General features: G+C 39.1%; 1 protein-coding gene across 2 annotated transcripts in view; it reads right to left on the bottom strand.

Moving 5' to 3' along the window:
• The window catches only part of cab39 (calcium binding protein 39), a 67,353-nt gene that overhangs the window by 37,262 nt on the left and 8,065 nt on the right, over positions 1 to 22,026 (bottom strand). For both annotated transcript variants that reach the window (XM_060834879.1, XM_060834880.1), the window contains exon 2: positions 467 to 607. In XM_060834879.1, coding sequence (XP_060690862.1) covers positions 467 to 580 — 114 coding nt within the window. In that variant the 5' untranslated portion in view covers positions 581 to 607. The remainder of the gene's footprint in view (positions 1 to 466; positions 608 to 22,026) is intronic.

Here is a 22,026-nt window from a genome sequence, read left to right as displayed (position 1 = left end):
AGAAAAATCAGAATAAAGATTTGGTGCACATCCATCTAAAAATGTCCTGAGTAGTTACAAGAACATGCTAATTGCACGAGAAGCCTATATACAGCAGTGTTTAGAAAATTGACAGTTCTTTAATAGGACAAGATGCAGATTCAGTTCAGATTATAACTTTTATATTTTTGCAGCATAACACATTTACCACTGGTCTATTTTGAGAGTTAGAGAAACATGCACAAACAGCTCGCCTAAATTTTGCACAAAATAAACTGCAATTAAAGCATTTAATTGACAACTTTTTGACTCTTTATAACCATTACAACATTAAGAAGTTTCTACCTCAAAAGGTTCAACAGCAAGTTACATGTATTTGTAGCAGCTAGAGAAAATGCTCGATTGAAATAAGCATTATTAAAATTTTCATTTTGTACTCAATATCAAAAATATTGTGAAGTGATGTCACATGCTTAAGACACTGTACCTTTTCTGCCTTTTTGTCAGAGATATCTTGTTTTTCTAACACCGCCATGCTCTCTTTTAGATTTTTTACAATGTCCGCAGGAGACTTATGCGATTTGCCAAATGGAAATGGCATTGTTGCCGAAAGACCAGATTATTTCACCTGCAAAAGGCAAAACAAAAGCGATTTTAGAAACTTTTTCTGAACATGTTTTATGATTATAAATAGGACATCCTTAATAGTTTTCAAGAACTTAAAATTTTTGACCACTATATCATCAATATTCAACAATTTAATTTGATTTGTTCAAGTTAATCAACTTAAAAGGAATGGTGGAAAATACACATCATAAGTAACGTTGAATATTTGCTGGTTCCAGATGAGCAAGCAATAATGGCAGAACTTATTTGAATCAATTTCTTATAATGATCAGTAATCTAAAGCATTCCTTACTAGCCTAGCCACAAATATTGAGAAGTCCTTGGTCACTTTCCAGAGGCCCCGGAGCCATGCCCCTTAAAGTGATGGTGTAACAACGTTAATCTGTTCATGTCATGGACAACTGTCTCATTAAGGACAAAACACAAGTAATCCCTGTAGGATGCGTTCTGAAATAAGTCTACTGGTTTTTGAAAATTTCTTCATATTGTGAACTATATGACTTTGCTCCATGCTTAACAAATCTATCTAGGTATGTAGATAGAAGTCAATAGCCATTTCACTCCAAAGCCTTTTCAGGTAGTTTGGCTGCAATTGGATGGTATCTCACAAATTATGACATCTGAAGTATTCTGGACAATCAAAACTTTCACAATCATACTTTAAAGTTTTCAAAAGCCCTCAATTAATTAATTGTCACATTCATATTCATGTAGGAAACAAGATCTGCTGACTCAGTGGAAACAATTAGAGTTGCAAGCCAGCTAGTTAATTGGGGATAAAGATCTTAAAAATTGTACTTTTGATTTATAAATAAAGAGTCACATGTGACCTCAATGCTCATAATCACACTACACTTGCCTAGTTTTTATAATAGCCTCAATTCCCTTACTGTTTAAAAAAATCAATCCATTTCAGCTTTGAATATTCTTAGTGACCCAGCCTCGACAGCTCTCTGCCCATTCCATAAATTCCACAGATTCACTACGCATGGAGAAGAAATTCCTCTTTCTCTTAAATGAATGACCTTACTGAGATTTTGCCCTCTGGTCCTGGACACTCCCACTGTGATTGCTAAGAGACAGTCCTCCCAATTTTGGCAATGTCCCCCATATGTAGGTAACCTAGATGGGTTTTCATGGCAATCATCATCATCATCATTATTAGGCTTTTAATTCCAGACTTATACTGAATTCAAATTCTATCATCTGCCATTATGGGATTCAAACCTGGATCTCGAGGACATTATCGGAGTCTCTGGATTATTAGTAATCAATTCCCCATTACTATTTTTGATGTCTAGCATAGCTGCTTCTGATCTAAGTTTTTACTCAAACTGATGTTAAGATCACAATTCTCAGCAAAACTCAACCTCAATAAATAAACGTTTTCAACAGTACAGCTGGCAAATAATTCAAAGCTCCACAATCCACATTGTCAAGTAGCAAGCTGTTTATCTATCATCCTCAACTCTGACCTAATTGCATCTCTATCTCCCAACAGATAAGATTTAAAATCATGCCTACGCTTACATTCCCTCAGATTTGTCCCCGATGCTGGCCATTTTATCCCTCTGCTCCATTTTCAACTGTGCAACCTCAGTAGTCTTCAGAAGTGACTGCTCAAACACCACAACGTGGAGGAGCCAGTGCTGGACTGAGGTGGGTAAAGTTAAGAATCACAACTCCAGGTTATAGTCCAAGAGGTTTATATTTGGAAACACTAGCTTTCAGAGTGCTGTTCCTTCATCAGGTAACAGCTACCTGATAAAGGAGCAGCACTCTGAAAGCTCGTACTTCCAAATAAACCTGTTGGACTATAACCTGGTGTTGTGATTCTTAACTTTGCTCAAACACCAGCATTATTACACCTTCCTCAATTACAGTTAGCTTCAAGTAAAATAATTGAGCTAAGTTTTCTAAATCTGTTTCTCGTCTGTGAAACAACCTGGGCACTGTTCTGTCCAAAGTGCAATAATTAATGCAAAGTTTATAGTTAATAAAAAATGTGGTGCAACTAAGCAGCAATAGGAACCAATTTATAAACTCAAAATCACCAGACTTAAAAACAAAATCTACAACATAGAATGAAGCCATTTGTCCCAATCGCCAATTCTTTTAAATAACAAAGCAACTCATATCAATAGATGGATTTAAGAATTTAACTTCCTTGAAATGACTGCAGCTCAACATTAGCTGCTATAACCATTTGGCACTGAACACGACTATCGCCAAAACGTTATCTGTAATTTAGCTGGATGGTTATATAGTTTGTAAGGGGTCCCCTTTTGCTGAATTTATCTGGTACAAGTCAGAACAAAAAGTAAATTTCCATTTCTCAGAATTTTATGGAACACTCTTGATAATAAATGTATCTTATTCAATTACATAGCAGAAAGTATGTTCACAGAAGTTTTCCCTGTTCAGAGAAGTAAGAAACCATAATTCAAAGCTATGTTAATTTTAAAAAAATAATTGGGTGTTCTGGAGATGTCAAGCGTCAATTTTAAAAATCCCCCAACAGTATAAGGAAATACCAAGAAAGGATGGGTTTCACAGTAGGAAGTCACATATCAGGAATGGTTCTTCAGAGTTAAATGGGGAAGACGACTGCTTGCCTAACAGGGTCCCAGATTAATTTGGCTTTAAATCCTCAAAATTGACTACACACCTTCACAAACTCCACTTACACATCACCTTATTTGAGGACAGGTTTCCGAGATGCAAACAAGTATTCATCCTGGAACTCATCATACACGTGCTGACCAAAACACCACCACCAAATTTTCAGTCAAAGACTTGGCAAACTTCAAGCAAATACACTGGCATCAGCTTTTGACTTCCAAATGGATTAAATCTGAATTCAACAATCCAGATTCAAGTGATTAAAAAGCCTTTCCAAACATTTTTTGAACCTTGCCTCACAAACCAACATAAAGAAACTTATAACATTGAAGAAAAACAATTGCAAAACAAAACATTGAAGAAATTAAGATATGAGACTTAAGTCAATTCACAACATTCAAGTAATATTAGTCAATGAATGGAGAGATCCTTCAGGATGTAATATTTTCAATAAGTAATTTAGAAGAAAAGCAGCTTTAATTCCTATTTCTTGAATTATTTTTTGTCATTCTAAAACCTCAGGTTTTTTTTAAAAACTGCCATCATTCTGGGTCTTATACTTTCAATAAAGCATCCATACGAAATCAATGTGCATCTACCAAATAACTGAAGGTTTGTTAGATATAATGATTAAATGTGTGCAATCCGGATGTGATAAGCAGTTTATCAAACAATGTTGACATCATGGAAACTAATTTCTTGAGAAAGCCAGAAGCATTTCAGGTCATAATATTATATAATATTCAGCCAATTAGACTAATGTGCTACCGTTAAAACTTTGTTTCCTACATTAAAAAGCAGTTACTATACTTCCAAACAATTTAACTGGCTGTAAAGGACTTTGAAACATTAGAAGGTTCAAAAAATTGTTTTATGAAATATTTTTTCCTTTTTTCCATAATAAGCCAATGCTGTAAAACCACTTAAGTGTGCCCTTTTTAATGAAAGAAAGTAGATATTTGGTGAGAGATACTATCCACAAAAATTAGCAAGGCTTAATGTGGGATAATGGAGCAAGCAGAAGGAATTATGAGCAAATTGTAAATTTGCAGAAGGATCATTTTTTGACCAAGGAGGTCTGCAGTAGTCATGACAAGAGACAGTAAAATTTGGAGGTAGATATACAAGCACGATAGACTTAACTTTATTCAAGATAAACCAAAAATGCTTATATACAACTATAGGATACAACTCAGCCTCCATTTTAACATTAGGCAAGGAAAAAACCATAATTTAAGAACTGTAAGTAAAATTCAAAACTTCCCGTATTTACTCTCATTTCCCAGCGTGCACAATTTATGCTTGATGTGCAACGTTTTCACATTCAATTCAAACATGAATAAAGTTAGATTTGACCATTGTGGAATCTAGTTAAAAGGAACTGACTAAATCCAATAAACGCAATGAAAAGCTTTACTCTATCAACAAGTCACAACTATGCATGCATAAGATTACACTGGCCCTTGTAAAGTTATAGCTCCTATCTCTGCATCTAGCTACTGTAATCAAATTTATTTGAGAGAAACTTTTACGGTTATAGTTTACTGAAAAAATGAATGAGCTTGGAATTCTAAATATGATGCGAGCAGATGAAACCCCATAGATCAACATAAAGATTTATAGAACTTCAGTTAATCATCACACAACATTGATGCAGCTGAGAATGAAAATGAGACTTTACTTGTTTGTAGATTCAATTAGTATGTGCGAAAACTAAGAAGCCAACACAATAACTGTATAAGCTGAACGCCCAGTTATCATCTTTGGCATCCCCAGTGTCAAGGATGACTTGCTTCCACTTTAAAGGGGTGAATTCTAAGCTGGCTACATGGCCCAATTCTGGAGTTACAGACTCTGTTACAAGAGGGGTAGATGATGCTTGATGAGGCAGGTTGCTCTGAACCTCAAATTTTTGTTTTGTGCATTTGCCTTGCACATACTCCATATGATGATGCATGACGTAGTTGGCACGTTCGCAGATGTTTCTTCTCCAGCTTGTGTATTCTAATGCAAGCAATGTCTGTGTGTCAGTGGGGATAATGCATTTGTTTAGAGGGGCTTTTAAGGGTGTCCTTGCAGTATCTTTTCTGCCCTATTTTAGATTGCTCACCATTGCAGCACCTGGAATAGAGGACTTGTTTTAAGGATTGGCAGGAGAATCGTCAACCAAAACATTGATTCTCCTTCTCCTCAGATGCTGTCTGAACCTGCTGTGCTTTTCCAGCATCACACTCTTTACTCTGATCTCCAGCATCAGCAGTCCTCACTTTCTTCCACTTCTTTAAGGAGTCTTGTGTCAGATATTTGAACAATTATGGCCTTCCCACCACAGCTGATCCCACATGTGCCTGTGAATGGATCCTCATATTGGAAAGCCTAACCCCCTACCAGTGGATTTGTAGGATTTGAAAAGGCAGTGCTGGTAATAACTCCGTCAGGGATGTGGAGTGTTTGCTGTACACTTTCCACGTTTCTTACAGACTGGAGGGTGGGAATCACTACTTTGTAGACCATGTGTTTGGCACTGAAGTTGAGATCTCAAACTTTTAGCACACTGTTCCTCAGATGTCCGAAGGCTACAGTGGCACATTGGAGTGGATTCTGAAGTTCATCCTCAATGTCTGCTCACACGGAGAAAAGACTCTTGAGATATGGGAAATTATCCACATTGTTAAGGCACTGCCATGACGATTGAGATAGTGTTATTGTTACGTACAATTTGTAAAACCAGCAGTTTTATGTTGTCATCCAGCAACAAGTGCTGATACAACTGACATACTGAAGAATAAAATATCAAGACAAATTATCTACAATTTTATGAAAATATGGTCAACCATTTTGGTATCACAAGGTATGTATGGAGGGGAACTACTTAAAACGTGAAGCCTTTGCCTTAATACTTAGTCACAGATACTCCTTTTGCTTAAAGGACAGAATCATCTACTTGGCAGCAATATTCCCTTGATATCAAAAGTCTTTACTGGCTTTCCAGCACTTTTGTCACCTTACAGCATTTCAAGCATGCGTATGTCAACAGACTGACCCATATGCTTGGTCATTCCGATAAAAGCATTTTTAAAAATCGACTACGTACAAGTTTATCAAAGCTGGTCTGAACAAAAATTGAGCCTCGACAGAAGTAACGAAGAGCCCAGTAGAATGACACTTAATGACTAAATTGGTCGTAGGTTACACAGTATTTCCTAGGTGGACAATCACACTCGTTGGGTTTGTGGGTTCTTGTGTAGCTGATGAGCCCATTCCTAGAGCTGCATTTCTGACAACACATTGAGCAAGAGTTTCCTGGAGGTGGAAGCAGTCCTTTACTTTGAGATCTGACGCTCCTTTCTTTGGTTCCTTTTCCATATTTCCTCTTGCTAGTGGTGTTTTCAAAGAATTCATGAATCGTAGGTTACCCAGCGTACGGAAATAAGCCATTCAGCATATCGAGTCTACACTGACTCTCTGAAGGACACCCCACTGTCCATCCTATCCCTACAATGTCCATGGCTAATCCACTTACCCTGCACATTCCCGAACCCTACGGGGCAATTTAGCATGGCCAAGCCATCTAACCTGCATATCTTTGCACTGTGGGGGGATACCACAGCAGACCGAGGAATCCCTCAATGACACAGGGATAACATGTAAGCTCCATACAGTCACCCAAGGCTGGAATCAAAATTAGGTCCCTGACACGGTGAGGCAGCAGTGTTAACTGTTGTGCCACTGTGCTGCCCCTGTCTCTTCATGGAGTCTTCTTCAATTCAGTTTCTTCTTAATAGGATGCTTTTATGCATTAACCACATGGTCAGCCTAGCAAAGTTGATTTTAGAGAACCACAGCCTCAACGTTAGCACTTTAAGCTGCTTCAGGACACTGTTAGTACGCCCATTCTCCGTCCGGATGGCAAAATCCATCTCAAACAGCATTGATCTGTCACGTCAAGAGTCTTGACGTGACACCTGCACATAGTCCAGGTTTTGAAGCCATACAGAAGAATTGAAAGTATTACTACCTTATGTGCGAGGATTTTGATATCAGCACCAATAATCCAGTTGAAAAGTCAAATCCTGAGATGTGCAAAAGCAGAGCATGCAGCCTGAATGAATGCTAAATCTCTGCATCGATGTCACCATTAGATGAGAGGTAGCTTCCCAGGTAAGGGAAATGTTCCATGTTTAGTTGATCATAATGGTGGAGTGAACTAGAACCTGACGGGGGATGGGTTGGTAAAGCATTTCAGTCAAAGTCGAGGTCGAGGCCAAGACCAACTCTTTGGTATGCTCTCATGAAGGCTTTAATTGATGCTTGTAGGTTCTTTTAAGAGCAGAGATGACATTATTTCCAAATAGTGAAGTTTCACAAGTGAGGAACATCCTTTGCAGTGTCCACATCCCTGCTTAACACATCTTGAACTCAAAGGATTCTGTTGCATTACTGTTACTGAGGACTGTCGCTGACGTCATCGTGAAGGATGCTGATTAGTTTTATTGGACAACCAGTCTTCCACATCACTTCCTGTCTGAGTGACATACCTTGGTCAAATTAATGAAGGCCATGAAGTTGCTAAGTAGTGAAAATCATATCCATAGTTCCACAGTTTGGTCAGAAGCCACATTTGCTTTTGTGAAGCCTTTCCTCAGAGACTGAGAGAAGGCGCCTAGCAAAAATTCGGGTGATGATCTTCCCCAGAATAATGAGTGGCAAGGCTTCTCAGTAGATTGTAGGAACTACCAAGGAATCTCTAGTCTCCATTTTAGGGGTACTACACAAGTCAAGTACTTTAAATTTTCATAAAAACAGGTAAGATAGTGAATGCAATTAATACAGCCGTAGGGTCAGGATAGTTCAAGGGGCGGGACATGCACTTCCTTTAAAACCAACACGGTAACAGCAATGTGCACCATCTATAAGATATACTGCAGTAACTCACCTAGGCACCTTCAACAGCACCTTAAAAACCTGTGAACTCTTCTACCCAAAGAACAAGGGCAGCAAATGCATGGAAACACTACCACCTGCAAGATCTCCTCCAAGCCACACACTAACTAAACTTGGAAACATAACTACTATCTCTTCATTGTTACTGATTCAAAATTCTGAAACTCCCTTCCCAAGAACCCAAGTAGACCCCAAGAACTCAGTAGTTCTTGAACAAATTTTTAAAATCAGGCAAGTCCTCTACAAAGGGGCTTTCTGCCAGATTTACTAAGGTTTTTTTTAATAATAGTCCAATACATAACTATAATATATTACTATAATAAAGTAACTTTGTTTCCTTGTGCTTTCATTCCTATTGATCTCCCCAAATCATAACAACTTTCAAATGCAATTGATTTCTCACAAAAATCTCAAAATCCTCAGTTATTAAACATGGCATGCAAGACGAAATTGACAAGAGATTGAATCACACATGGGATGTGGTTGATGCTGCTGGGTTAGCATTTTTATCTATCCTTAGTCACCCTTGAGAATGTGGTAGTCAACTTCCTCCTGAGCCACTGCAGAACATTTAGTGCACAGGCAATGCTGTCGGGGAGGGAGTTCCATGATTTTGACCCAGCAACACCAAAGGAATGGTAAATCATTTCTAAATCAAGATGATGAGTGGCTTAGAAGGAAATTTGAAAACGGTGGTCTTCCCGTGAGTTTATTGTCCTTTTGGATGGTATTATTCATGGGTTTGAAAAGTGCTGTCTAAAGTGCCTTAGTGAATTTCAAAATACCGCAATATACAGGGAACCATTAAGAATGAAACGTACAGCACGCAAAAGAAACTTCTTTCATTTGGATCAATTAATAGACTACTTTTAAGGAGTTTGAACAATCATAACTAACTTCCTTTAGATTCAGGCCTTCGAAACAAAACCACTCGCCCCAAATCCTTTACGATCTCAAACATGTGAAAATTATTCAGATACAACGTAATTCTCCCTTTCAAGGGACAATAAATATCACTATCATGTGAACGTCAAAGTTAATAGATTTTTAACAGAAAGTACACCAATCCATTTCTTTCATATATCTCAACCCATCAGATATCTAAAAACGCAAGTGAAGAAAAACAAGAATTGTAAATTTGTGAGAAGATTTGTAGCTTGGGTGCTTGTTGTTGTGGTTCTGTTCGCCGAGCTGGGAATTTTTGTTGCAAACGTTTCATCCCCTTTCTAGGTGACATCTTCAGTGTTTGGCAGCCTCCTGTGAAGCGCTTCTGTGCTGACAGAACAGCACAGAAGCACTTCACAGGAGGCTCCCAAGCACTGAAGATGTCACCTAGAAAGGGGACGAAACGTTTGCAACAAAAATTCCCAGCTCGGCGAACAGAACCACAACAAGAATTGTAAATGCTGAAAATCAAACAAAAACATAAATTACAGTTTAAACTCTGCAGATCTGGCAGTATCTGTGGGAATAAAAGCAGAGTTAATGTATTGAGTCCAATAATCTTTCCCTCACTCTAGGTGTAGCTAAGAAAAAAGGGGTATATATGTTGAAGATAGTGGTGGGAAGGATAGCATCAAGGAGTAAGTGATAGGTAGAGATGAAACCCAGAAGGAGAAAAAGATAACTGGACAGATAAAGGGATGAATAATAAGCAAGGATGAAAAGCAAAGCTACTAACGGGGACCATAAGGTGGTCAAAATTGTTGGCAGTGCTGAAAGCAGACCACATGATGACAAGGCGTGGGGTGTCAGAGTGGGTACAAGGCATGGAAGGTGTTGTTCAAGTTATTGAACTCTATATAGATTCCTGAAGGCTGCATGGTCTCCAACAGTAGAATGAGATTCTGTTTATCAGCTTGCACTCAGCAGAGCTGGAGTACTGCATCAGGCTGAAGATCATTACAGTTCCGCAATGTTTTGCAATACTGAGATTTCATAATTGCTGGTCTATAGGTGGACATCAAATAGCAAAGAGGTTTTTAAAAACATGTTCGAAACTTGGATTGCTCCAACAACAATACCACTACTCTTGTCTAGTTTCTCCTCTGGGTCCCCACATTAGCTGACATTGTTAACGGTTACTTCTTCTCAGGTGCTGTTTCTGCATACTTTGAAAAACATCTCCTTGGAAGTATATTGACCATTCTACCTTGCAAGTTAATTCACAACCTAATTATATTGTTGACTTCGAAATGTGGCTTGGTTCCATCTTTGCCTATCTAATAGCCACTTCACTTTCAGCAACAGTACTTCTACCACCTTGTACCATTACTTCTGAAGTCCCATGCAGCTATCCTTATTGAGCTCATCTACAGCAGGATGCTGGTGATATCAGCCAAATGCAGCATTTTTGATACCCAGCTCTATCATTCCACCAGTGCGTGTTGTCTGTATGGTCAGACTATTCATCTGATATCAGATCCAGGATGCACCAGACCACTCTTAAAACATTACTAGACCATAATTGTTGCTTTTGGGTCTAGTACAAAGTGTACACTGTTCATTCAGCTTCAATCCCTATGCCTTTCCTTGGCCACTGTTTCTAAGATCATTTCCAACATGTGCGCTTAATCTATCTAGAGCTGAGCTTTTAATCCCACATCCTTTCCATTACAAAAACAATCTAATCCCATCTCCATAATAACACCCGTACACCTGATGAGATCTTCATTGCCACCTTTATCAACTTCAAATGCAACTATCCCAGTGATTCCTACCAATTCACCATTTTCTGTAAACATTTGCTCGTCAAAAGTTCCACAGTTAGAGATCATTAGGGTCAGGGTAAAAGATATCAGTTTCCCTCCTCCAAAATAAAATTACCATATCTTGATTCATTTGTGGCTTGACCAATGTCTCTAAAATCTATCCTAGGAAAGAGACCTCTTGGGCAGCCCATTTCCTTTTTCTTTATTCATTCACAGGACGAGGGAGTCATTGGCTAAGCAGCATTTAGTGCCCATCCCTAATTACCCAGAAGGCAATTAAGAGTCAACCACATTGCTGAGTGTCTAGGGCCACATGTCAGACAGACCATCTAAGGATAGACTTTCCTTCCTTAAAGGACATTTGTGAACCAGATGGATTTTTCTGACCGTCAACAATAGATTCGTAGTTGTCATTAGACTCTTAATTCCAGATTCCTTTTTAACTGAATTCAAATTCCACCATCTGCCATGGCTGGTTCCCTGAACATTAGAGTAATAACTCAGCGATAATACAGAGGAATCTCGATTTTCCGAAAAAGATGGGTAGGCACTATTTTGTTCGGATAATTGATTATTCGGTTAATCTTCAGCCTCCCCACACCCTCGAGGCAGCCGGACTGTACACCAACAGTAAGACTGATGCTGCCTTTGTGGGATAAGTCTCCAAATAGCGCGCGCGCACACACACAGACACACAACATTTTACTGCAACTTTCTGAAAGTTCCACCTCTGCCTTGTACAGGACAATGTTAGAGAAAATATCTGGGGAAGGGGGTGGTTTAGGGTTCACCCTTATGTAGAACTCCAGGGCAATTATGGGGAGGAGGAGGGAGGGCAGGTGGTCAGTCATTTGGAGATGGTGCCTGGGGTTCCCATCGATGTCCAGGACTTTTCTTGGCAGCATTTTAGTGAGCCGAGATAGTTTCTAATCATTTTAAACAAAAGACGTAATCCAGGTTGAAACAGCTGTTTGATGTAATGTTTCTATCGGGGCCTTGAGAGCTCTTACGGGTAATCAGATATTTGGACAATTGATATTCTGATAATCAAGGTTCCTCTATACCACTACTTCATCACCTTCCCATTAATAGTTCTGCCTACAGCTATCTAGTCTCCAAAATTCTGTCATTCTCTCCACAGAATTATTTGCCTCTTACTTAAAACCATACTTACAGCCCATTTCTGAGACCAGGTTTTCAATCGTCTCTGTTAATACATCCTCCTTTCACTCAATGATCATTTTTGTCTGACTACACACTTCAGAACATTGGTTGCATTAACAGACAGCAAAATACATTCCAATTGCTGCAAGGACATATCTAGTGTTGCAGCATTAGTATCTACTTGCGAACCAAGATATACTTCTTACGATCTTCTTCCACTCTCAGCTGTGTATATATAATATAGCAATCCAAAAATTAGTATTGTTTGACCAGACCTCCCCAATAAATTCTTAAGATTTTAATTCACAGAAGTCCAATATGAACATAATTACGTGTCTGAACAAATTCAGCAGTTGAGTCATCACATGTGGGAATACAGCTGAGTTATTCTACTGAGAATTATCTGTGGAACTGTATCCAGCCAGAGCTTTGCAACTCCAACTGATAAAGCAGCTACAGAAGCACATCATTTTGCAAACGGACAGCAAATACACACCCAACACTTTGCAGCTCAAGATTAACTAAATTCCAAGACACTCCACATTGCACACCAACAAAATTGCCTTAAAGAGCACCAATAGACAACTTAGTAAAATCACAAAGCATATGCTTAAGAAACCAGTGTAAAATTATTTTACGAGCACTTTCCCAAAGATATTAACTATAATGTTTATAATTATATTTTCTTATATGCACAAAATTTTCATTTAAATACTTTATTCTTGAACACTTAAATTTATCATTTCACAATAGATATCCATATCATCGTCACGAAGAGTCTGGGTTTACATCACTCAATAATGAAGAGCAGACAAGCACACAATCCCAAGCTATACAACTGGACAGGGTTACAGTGAAGACATGAAGGCAGCATAAACCTACAAGACATGGGCGGAGAAGTACGCTAATGAGTCCATTGGGTTTGTTCAGCCATTCATGCTCCAATAACGCTCAACTCCGCTTTCTTGTCATTTCCCCTTAACCTCCTATTCCCTTACTGATTAAAATCTGACAATTTCAAGCTTTGAAAATTCTTAATGACTCAGCCACTAAAGCCCCATGTAAAAATTTTCTACAAAGAAGAAATTCCTCTTAAATTGTCATACTGATCTCTTAATGAGATTACATTTTCTAGTCCTAGACTCTCCCACAAGGGGAAGCAATCTCCCTGCATCTACCCTGTTAAGACCCTAAGAATCTTACATACTTCAGCAAGATCAATCTAATCTACTCAACCCCTAAGAAAATCAAGTGATCAAATGTTCTTTGGACTGTCGCCAATACCAACATATCTTTCCTTCAAGAAGAGAAACAAAACTGTTCACACATTTAGTCAGTTCACAGCTGGAATATTTTGTATAATTTTAGCAAGACTTGCACGTTTTTATGCATTGCCCCTTTGAAATAACGGCAAACATTCCATTTGTCTTCCCTATTACCCATTGAATTTGGATGCTAGTTTTTTGATTCACACATGATGACCCTCTGTGTTGCGACTTTCCGCAAACGTTCCCCATTTAAAATATTGTGCTTTTTATTTTCTTTCTGCCGAAGTACATTTGCTTAGTAATGCGACACAGAAACATTACAAAATAGTTTTATGCTGAGCCACACGAGTAATTATCAGAGCATACGAGCAAAGGTTTGAACAAAGTTTTTTTTAAGGAGGAAAGCATGTTAGAGACACAAAGAGGTCTCAGGAGTGAATTCAAAATTTGGGATCTTTGCAGCCAAATAATGACTTAAGAAACCAGAGTTGGAGGAGTGCAGAGACCTCAGAAGGTTGTAGAACTCAATGAAGTTAGAGATGGGGAGAGGCAAAAGCTATTTAGGGATTTCAAAGCATCCAGAAGCAATTTTAAAATTGTTCTGTCTCTGAATCTGGAACTGCTGGTGGTCATTGATGAGTGAACATGACTTGCAGTGAGTTAAGACAAGATTTTGGATGAATTCAAAGTGATCTAGGGTGGAAGGTGTACAATCAGGAGAAAATTTGAATAGTCAAGCTTACACAAAGTAGTTGACATAGTCCCAAGTACATATGCAGACATCACAGCCAAAATGGATGACATTAAAATGTGCAAAAAAGCAGTCTTGGTAATGGGTGGACTCCAAGGAAATGGTCTGCTTCAGCTTCAAATGGTTGTCAATGACAGAGATGGTGCTGGTTGTCGGGGAATGGTGTGTATAGCCAAAAAAACAGTGTCTTCGGCCTCCTTAATACTAAGAAGCAATGTCTGCTCTTCCACAACTTATTATCGCAATAAATGACATATCAGTGGCCAAAGACTGGACAGCATGCCTTTTATTCTACTAACTAAAAAAGTTAGTATTCACTTTTTGATTAAAAACTGACAAACTTGAACCCCTACTAATTGGTTCTCACATGACAGCATGCCCTGCAGTATCTCTAGCAGAATTGATTAACTGTTCCATGCCAGATAGTAACTGATATTTATAACCTTTTGTACTGTTGATGGATTTATAAAAGACCTATACAATAGGGCAGTTTTAGAAGAGATTAGGCTTTTATTATTTTGTGAACACAAAAACTAAAAGTTAAAGATGATCTAGTCAAAACCTGCTTCCTTGCTTTTTTTCATATTTAATAAATTTGCTTCATGAATTATATTGAAACCTATGTAGTTTGACAGTGTTATTCTTTCTTTAACACCAAGAGGATTCAATAGTAGTCATTCCATAGTCATGAGTAAATTGGATTTATAATGATTACGTATTCAACCTTGTATGACAGGTTTTGCACATATAAAATTAAAGTTTTGGGTATGTACAGCAAAGACCCACCTGAAGGAATACCGCATAACAGAATCTCAAGTACAGGTGGCCATATGCCCACTAACGCCCATGCTGGCAGCTTAAAAGAGCAAAGCAATGAATTCCACTCCCCTGCTTTTCTGGACGGTCTCAAAGATATTTCCCTTGTCCTCTGTATAATTAAGAGGGAAATCAGGAGGGCAAAAAGGGGACAAGATAGCTTTAGCGATTAAGGTTAAGGAGAATCCAAAAGGGATTTTATCAAGATATTAAGGAGAAAAGGGTAACTGGGAGAAAATAGGGCCCCTCAAAGTTCAGCAAGGCAAATTAAGTGTGGACCCATAGCAGATGGGGGAAGATAAACAAGAATTTTACATCAGTGTGTACTGTGGAGAAGCAAACGGAAGATATAGAATGTGAGGAAATGGATGGTGACATCTTTAAAAATACCCATAGTACAGCGGTAGTGATGCCAGATGTCTTAAAACACAAAAGTGGATAAATCCATAGGACCTGATCAGGCGAAACCTCAAACTCTGTGGAAAGCTAATGAAGTGATCGCTTGGCCCTTTGCTGAGATATTTGTATCATCGATCATCACAGCTGAGGTGTCAGAAGACTGGAGGTTGGCTAACATAGTGCCACTATTTAAGAAAGGTGGCAAGGAAAAGCCAGGGAACTATAGACCAGTGAGCCTGGCATCGGTGCTGGGCATGAAAAAGTTGCCCCTCACTCTAAACCTATGCCCTCCAGTTGATTGAGTTTTTCGAAGTAACAATGAGGGTTGATGAGGGCAGAGCAATAGATGTGATCTATATGGACTTCAGTAAGGCGTTCAGCAAGATTCCTCACAGTAGACTGGTTAGCAAGATTCAAGTTTATAGAATACAGTGAGAACTAGCTCAAAGGTAAAAGACACAGGGTGATGGTGGAAGGGTGCTTTTCAGATTAGAACCTTGCGACCAGTGGTGTGCCACAAGGATGTGTGCTGTGTCCACAGCTTTTCATCATTTATATAAATGATTTGGATGTGAACATAGGAGATATAGTTGGTAAGTTCGCAGATGACACCAAATTTGGAGGTGCAGTGGACAATGAAGGTTACCTCAGAGCAGAACAGGATCTTGATCAGTGGGCCACTGGCCTGAGGTGTATAGAACATAGAACATTACAGCACAGTCCAGGCCCTTCGGTCCTCAATGTTGCGCCAACCTGTGAAACCAATCGGAAACCAACCTAACCTTCACTATTCTATTTTTGGCCATATATCTATCCAATGACTATTTAAATGCCCTTAAATTTGGTGAGTCTTCTACTGCTGCAGGCAATGCATTCCACACCCTTACTACTTAGTAAAGAAACCATCTCTGACATTTGTCCTATATCTACCATCCCTCAAATTAAAGCTATGCCCCCTTGCCCCACATCCATGCTAGCCATCACCATCCGAGGAAAGAGGCTCACTGCCCACCCTAACCCTCTGATTATCTTGTCTCAATTAAGCCACCTCTCAACCTTCTCTCCAACAAGAACAGTCTCAAGTCCCTTAGCCTTTCCTCATAAGTCCTTCCCTCTATACCAGGTAACATCCTAGTAAATCTCCTCTCAACTCTCTCCAAAAGGCTTAAAAGTTAGATAAATGTGAGGTGCTGCATTTTGGAAAGGCAAGTCAAAGAAGGACTTATACACTTAATGGCAAGGTCCTGGGGAGTGTTGCTGAACAAAAAGACCTTGGAGTGCAAGTTCATAGTTCCTTGAACGTGGAGTCGCAGATAGATAGAAAAGTGAAGGTGGCGTTTGATATGCTTTCCTTTATTGGACAGAGCAATGACGGTAGGAGTTGGGAGGTCATGCTGCAGTTGTACAGGACATTGGTTAGGCTACTTTTGAAATATTGTGCACAATTCTTGTCCCCCTATCAGAAAGATGTTGTGAAATCTGAAAGGGTTCAGAAAAGATTTACAAGGGTATTGCCAAGGTTGGAGGATCTGAGCTACAGGGAGAGGCTGAATAGGCCGGGGCTGTTTTCCCGAGAGCATCGGAAGGGTGACCTTAGAGGTTTATAAAATCATGAGGGACATGAATAGGATATATAGACAAAGTCTTTACCCTGGGGTGGGGGAGTTCAGAACTAGGTGGCATAGGTTTAGGGTGAGAGGGTAAAGGTTTAAAGAGACCTATGTGGCAAGGTTTCCACGCAGAGTGGTGTGTGTATGGTGCCAGAGGAAGTGGTGGAGGTTGGCACAATTACAACATTTAAAAAGCATCTGGATGGGTATATGAATAGGAAGGATTAAGAGGGATATGGCCAAGTGCTGGCAAATGGGACTGGATTACATTGGGATATCTGGTTGGAATGGGTAATTTGGACTGAAGGGTCCGTTTCCGTTACACAAAGTATACAAACCATAGGGAAGAAAAACTTGAAAATCAAAAGGGAGACACCAGGTCATATTCAAATATTACTTTTCCAGTGAAAGTAGGAGAAATTTAACGCATGCACTGTGTTAACAATAAGAGAAGCTATGTAACTGTTCAGCTTCTCATTGAATGTGATAAATTTCACAGCCTGAAAACTGAGGCAGCTTGACGTTATAGATATACATGGAGCCGTATAATCAAAAGGCTTGCTTGGACAGAAACCAAACCGTGATTTAGATGCTTACTCAGTCAAAGTTTAGGCTGCAATTACTAACAATTATATTGAAGCCGGAAGCTTAGTATAGGCTTTGCCGTGGGCATACAACTACTTTTGGAATGCACCATATCAACTATGCTGCTCAAATAATTTTGGTATGAAAATTGCAAGTTTCATGTATTTAATCTTTTGAAACAAATGTAGAAAACTAGAACAAACTGTATCATGTAGAAATAATACCTACTTTGTAATATCCAGAAAAACATGTACTTCTGTGGTAAAACAGCACCAGAAAGTGTTCTAAACTATTCAGAGTTTTTCCTCAGTTTCCTGTTTGTCAGGTTAAACTGTTAAATTTCTGTTGCTTAAATCTACTTTACAGTTTTGGGTCAATAAACAGTCTGCCTTTTCTCCGCCCACCTGAAACACACATCTAGACCTTTAGAAGGTGACATGTTTATCATAACTTCAATAGTAACCTTTGAAAATCAGTTTAGTTAAAAATTAAGAATATTTAATATAACTTGGTATTTTGTTCCAACATTCGACCATAGACTCCCACAATGCAGTCTATGTGGACAATAGAGTATTCAATCTGGTTCCAGATCATTGTCACAACAAATCTTTTACTAAATCATACATAGAAACAAACAGAAGATACTCTCGAGAGCATCCTCACTGCCAGTTCATCAGAAGGGGTGGCTCGGTGGCACAGTGGTTAGCACTTCTGCCTCACAGTGCCAGGGACCTGGGTTCAATTCCCGCCTCAGGCGACTGACTGTGTGGAGTTTGCATGTTCTCCCCGTGTCTGCGCGGGTTTCCTCCGGGTGCTCCGGTTTCTTCCCACAGTCCAAAGATGTGCACATCAGGTGAATTGGCCATGCTAAATTGCCCGTAGTGTTAGGTAAGGGGTATATGTAGGGGTATGGGTGGGTTGCGCTTCGGCGGGTCGGTGTGGACTTGTTGGGCCGAAGGACCTGTTTCCACACTGTAAGTAATCTAATCTAAGATTATACCTACCCACCTCCGGGCTGCACTTGAATCACTGGATAAAAAATTCCAGTATTCTAGTGGGAAGCAAAGATGTGCTTATTGTGCATGGAAACAAACAAACTTGTTACTAGAGCTATCGAGTGAACTCCTGTTACTTAGGTGCACAAATCAATAGCACTTAGGCAAAGTATTACATATGAGAGATGTACCTTAGAAAAAAATCCCAATCACTGATCAGGCAGTGAAAGGAAAAACAAAATTGCTCCTCAGCTGTTTGAGACATTTGGAAAGAAGCAATTTTCTATTAGTTCAACCGTGGACCTTAAATAAAACAGTTACACCTTCACAACTACACTGACTAGGTGCAATATACAATTACTCTTGAAGATTTGGGGCTTATTTTCAGCATGCAACAAATTACACAAAGCATAAAAGGAATTATTGGTTAAAAATGCTTCCTCCCAGAACTTCCTTCTCAATTTCTTTACCTTTTTTTTAAATATTCACATAGGGAAATCAATGGGCTGAAAATGCTCTACAGAAAAGACTTGCTGACAAACCTATATGATTCAAACTCACTTACGACACCTTTTTTTCAGAAAATGCATTGATACATCTATGAATTTGTACTTAAGTACCTTATCTGCCCATTACAAGAAACTGATGTACTGAGCATAATGGTTTCCATTTTAAATGTCAAATTGCAAATTTAGTAATTTTCAAAGTGAGTGCCTAGAAGCCAATGAGGTACAGTAAAATGAAATCACTCAGAAGATAGATCCTCTTTAATCACAACTCCTGTACTGATGTTTACATTCCCAAATGAGGATGATCCATCTTGATCTCATTTAGAGTCTCAACATCACAGAAGCCAGACTTCAGCCAATTTGATTCAGTTTGTGTTTTATACAAACAGCTGAACATGTGGATATAGTAAAGGATTTGAGCTCCATCATACCAACAGAAAACCTGTGCTCCAGAATGAGCTAGATCTCTAGTCAAGTTCTTCATTGGACTGTACCCAACAGATGGACAATCGCTCAAATATATTCTGTCCACAAACAGAACGTATATTTTATTCATGGGATGAGAGCATTGCTGGCTATTCCAGTATTTATTGTCCATCCCAGAGGACAGTTAAGAGTCAACCACACTGCTACTGGTCTGAAGTCACATGTAGTCCATACCAGGTAAGGATGGCAGTTTCCTTCCCTAAAGGGCATTAGTGAACCAGATGGCTATTTATGACAATCGACAATGGTCTCATGATCGTTTTAATTCCAGATTTTTATTGAATTCAAATTCCACCATCTGCTATATAGTGGAATTCAAACCCGTAGGTCTCTTTTATATCTTTCCTCTCTCAACCTAAACCTATGCCCTCTGGACTCCCCGATCCCAGGGAAAAGACTTTGCCTATTTACCTGCTCCATGCCCCTCATACTTTTGTAAACCTGAGTTCACCCCTCAGCCTCTGATGCTCCAGGGAAAACAGCCCAGCATGTTCAGCCTCTCCCTGTAGCTCGGATCCTCCAACCCTGGCAACATCTTTGTAAATCTTTTCTGAACCCTTTCAAGTTTCACAACATCTTTCCGATAGGAAGGAGACCAGAATTGCAAGGAATATTCCAACAGTGGCCTAACCAATGGGCTGCTTAATTTTATGCTCTGCCTTGCATATGAAGGCACTGAACTGATAGTTTCATTTCTCTCTCACCTGACCTTCAGGCTTTTCTATTTGACCATGTATTGGTCATGGCTGTATGTGGTAAAATCCGAATCTCATACACTAAATCTGTATGGCAGTGCCATGTGCTGGTTGACACACTTAAGTGTTTACTATAGCTTTTCTGATTAACAGTATGGTAATTGGCATTAGGAGGAGTGATAGACTTGTGGTATCATCACTGGTGTGTTAATCTAGTGGAGGAGGCTGGTACAATTGCAACATTTAAGAGGCATCTGGATGGGTCTATGAATAGGAAGAGTTTGGAGGGATATGGGCCGGGTGCTGGCAGGTGGGACTAGATTGGGATATCTGGTCGGCATGGACGAGTTGGACCGAAGGGTCTGTTTCCATGCTATACATCTCTATGACTATGAAATTTACAGCATTTGGAGGAAAACTCTCTTGACAATCTCCTAAATTGACAAAAGAAACTTAGCAAACTCAAAGGGCTCAATGGTCTGATTTCTGCTCCTACGTCTTAAGGGCTTATGAAGTAGTTACTGGAGGCACTCAACTTAGCACGAGGAGAAACTAGGGTAGTCACCTCGGTTAAATCACCACAACTTGATTTACCTTCTCTACATTACAAGGTCCAAAGCAGAGATGTCTTCTAATAAGTTCAGTGTTCAGTGCTACTTGCCATTCCTCAAATCAACAAATGTTCAAATGCTCATGTAGCAAAAGAATCCATGCTTGGACAACTAACAAATCATATCGGTTCCATACAATTGCCAAGCAATAACCAGTGTTAACAGTAGATAAGCTAAACGTTTCCTCTTAACCTTTATTGCCAAATCACTCAATATTTGAGGAGGAGAGGCACCATTTACTAATGACCAGCCACACCACTATTATAGCAAAAAGAACAGGTCATGGGTGGGAATTGAATGGGGGGTTACTTATCTTTTCGATTTAAAAGTTTTTTTGCCCACCATCCAACAAGGCATAAGTCGGTGCAAGGGAACACTATCCACTTGTTGACCCTCTGACAGTGCCCTCTCCCTCAGCGATGACATTTCCACAGCACCCAATTCCTCAGTGCTAACTTAACTCCCAAAAACAAAATCAAGAAGTTTGACACCATCCAGGACAGAATCATCTACTTGATCACCACTTCATCGTTAATTTAAATATTTATAAAAGACAACATTGAAATGCAAGTTTGTTTTTCACCTTCAGTACAGCATGACTAAAGAATGGTAACTGTCTACAAGATACACTATCATAACTTACCAAGACTTCTGGGCAAAACCTCTCAAACCTTAACCCTCCATCACTTGCAACAAGGGCAAAAGGTACATGTTAACACACTACCTCTGTTTCCCTCCAAGTCACAAAACATCCTGACTTGGAAATATTCTTCAGTGAACTGAAAATTCCAGCTAATAGCATTGTGGGAGTACTTGCATCATATAAATCAACAGCTGACCACCAATTTCAAAACGACCATGAAGATGGTCAACAATTGCTGACCTTGACAGCAACACTCTTGGCTTTAAAAATAAATAAAGAGTAAAAAGCTGTGCTAATCCACTAGTTAAAGTAAAAAGCCAGAAAAATCTGCTGCTAGCCATGATGTGTTTTCAAGAAGTGTACCAATACTTTCAGCAAATTTATTTTTTAACTGGCTTGCTTGCTTCAATATTACGGCAATGACTATAACACAATCCTGTTTTAGTTATTTTTATAATGGGTTTTATTTTCCTTATTCTTAACCTATTACAGAAACAGTATCCAAACGTTGAACTCTTAATCAAAACGTATATACTAAACAACATGAATAAAAATGCAATTTTCAATCAGAAGGTACAAGGGGACATGGAATCAAATTTGCAAGACTGAAA

Source organism: Hemiscyllium ocellatum, chromosome 13 (assembly GCF_020745735.1).
Source record: "Hemiscyllium ocellatum isolate sHemOce1 chromosome 13, sHemOce1.pat.X.cur, whole genome shotgun sequence".
NCBI lineage: Eukaryota > Metazoa > Chordata > Chondrichthyes > Orectolobiformes > Hemiscylliidae > Hemiscyllium > Hemiscyllium ocellatum.
The sequence above is the reverse complement of the archived record's forward strand: the minus strand, read 5'-3'. Positions and strand labels throughout refer to the sequence as shown.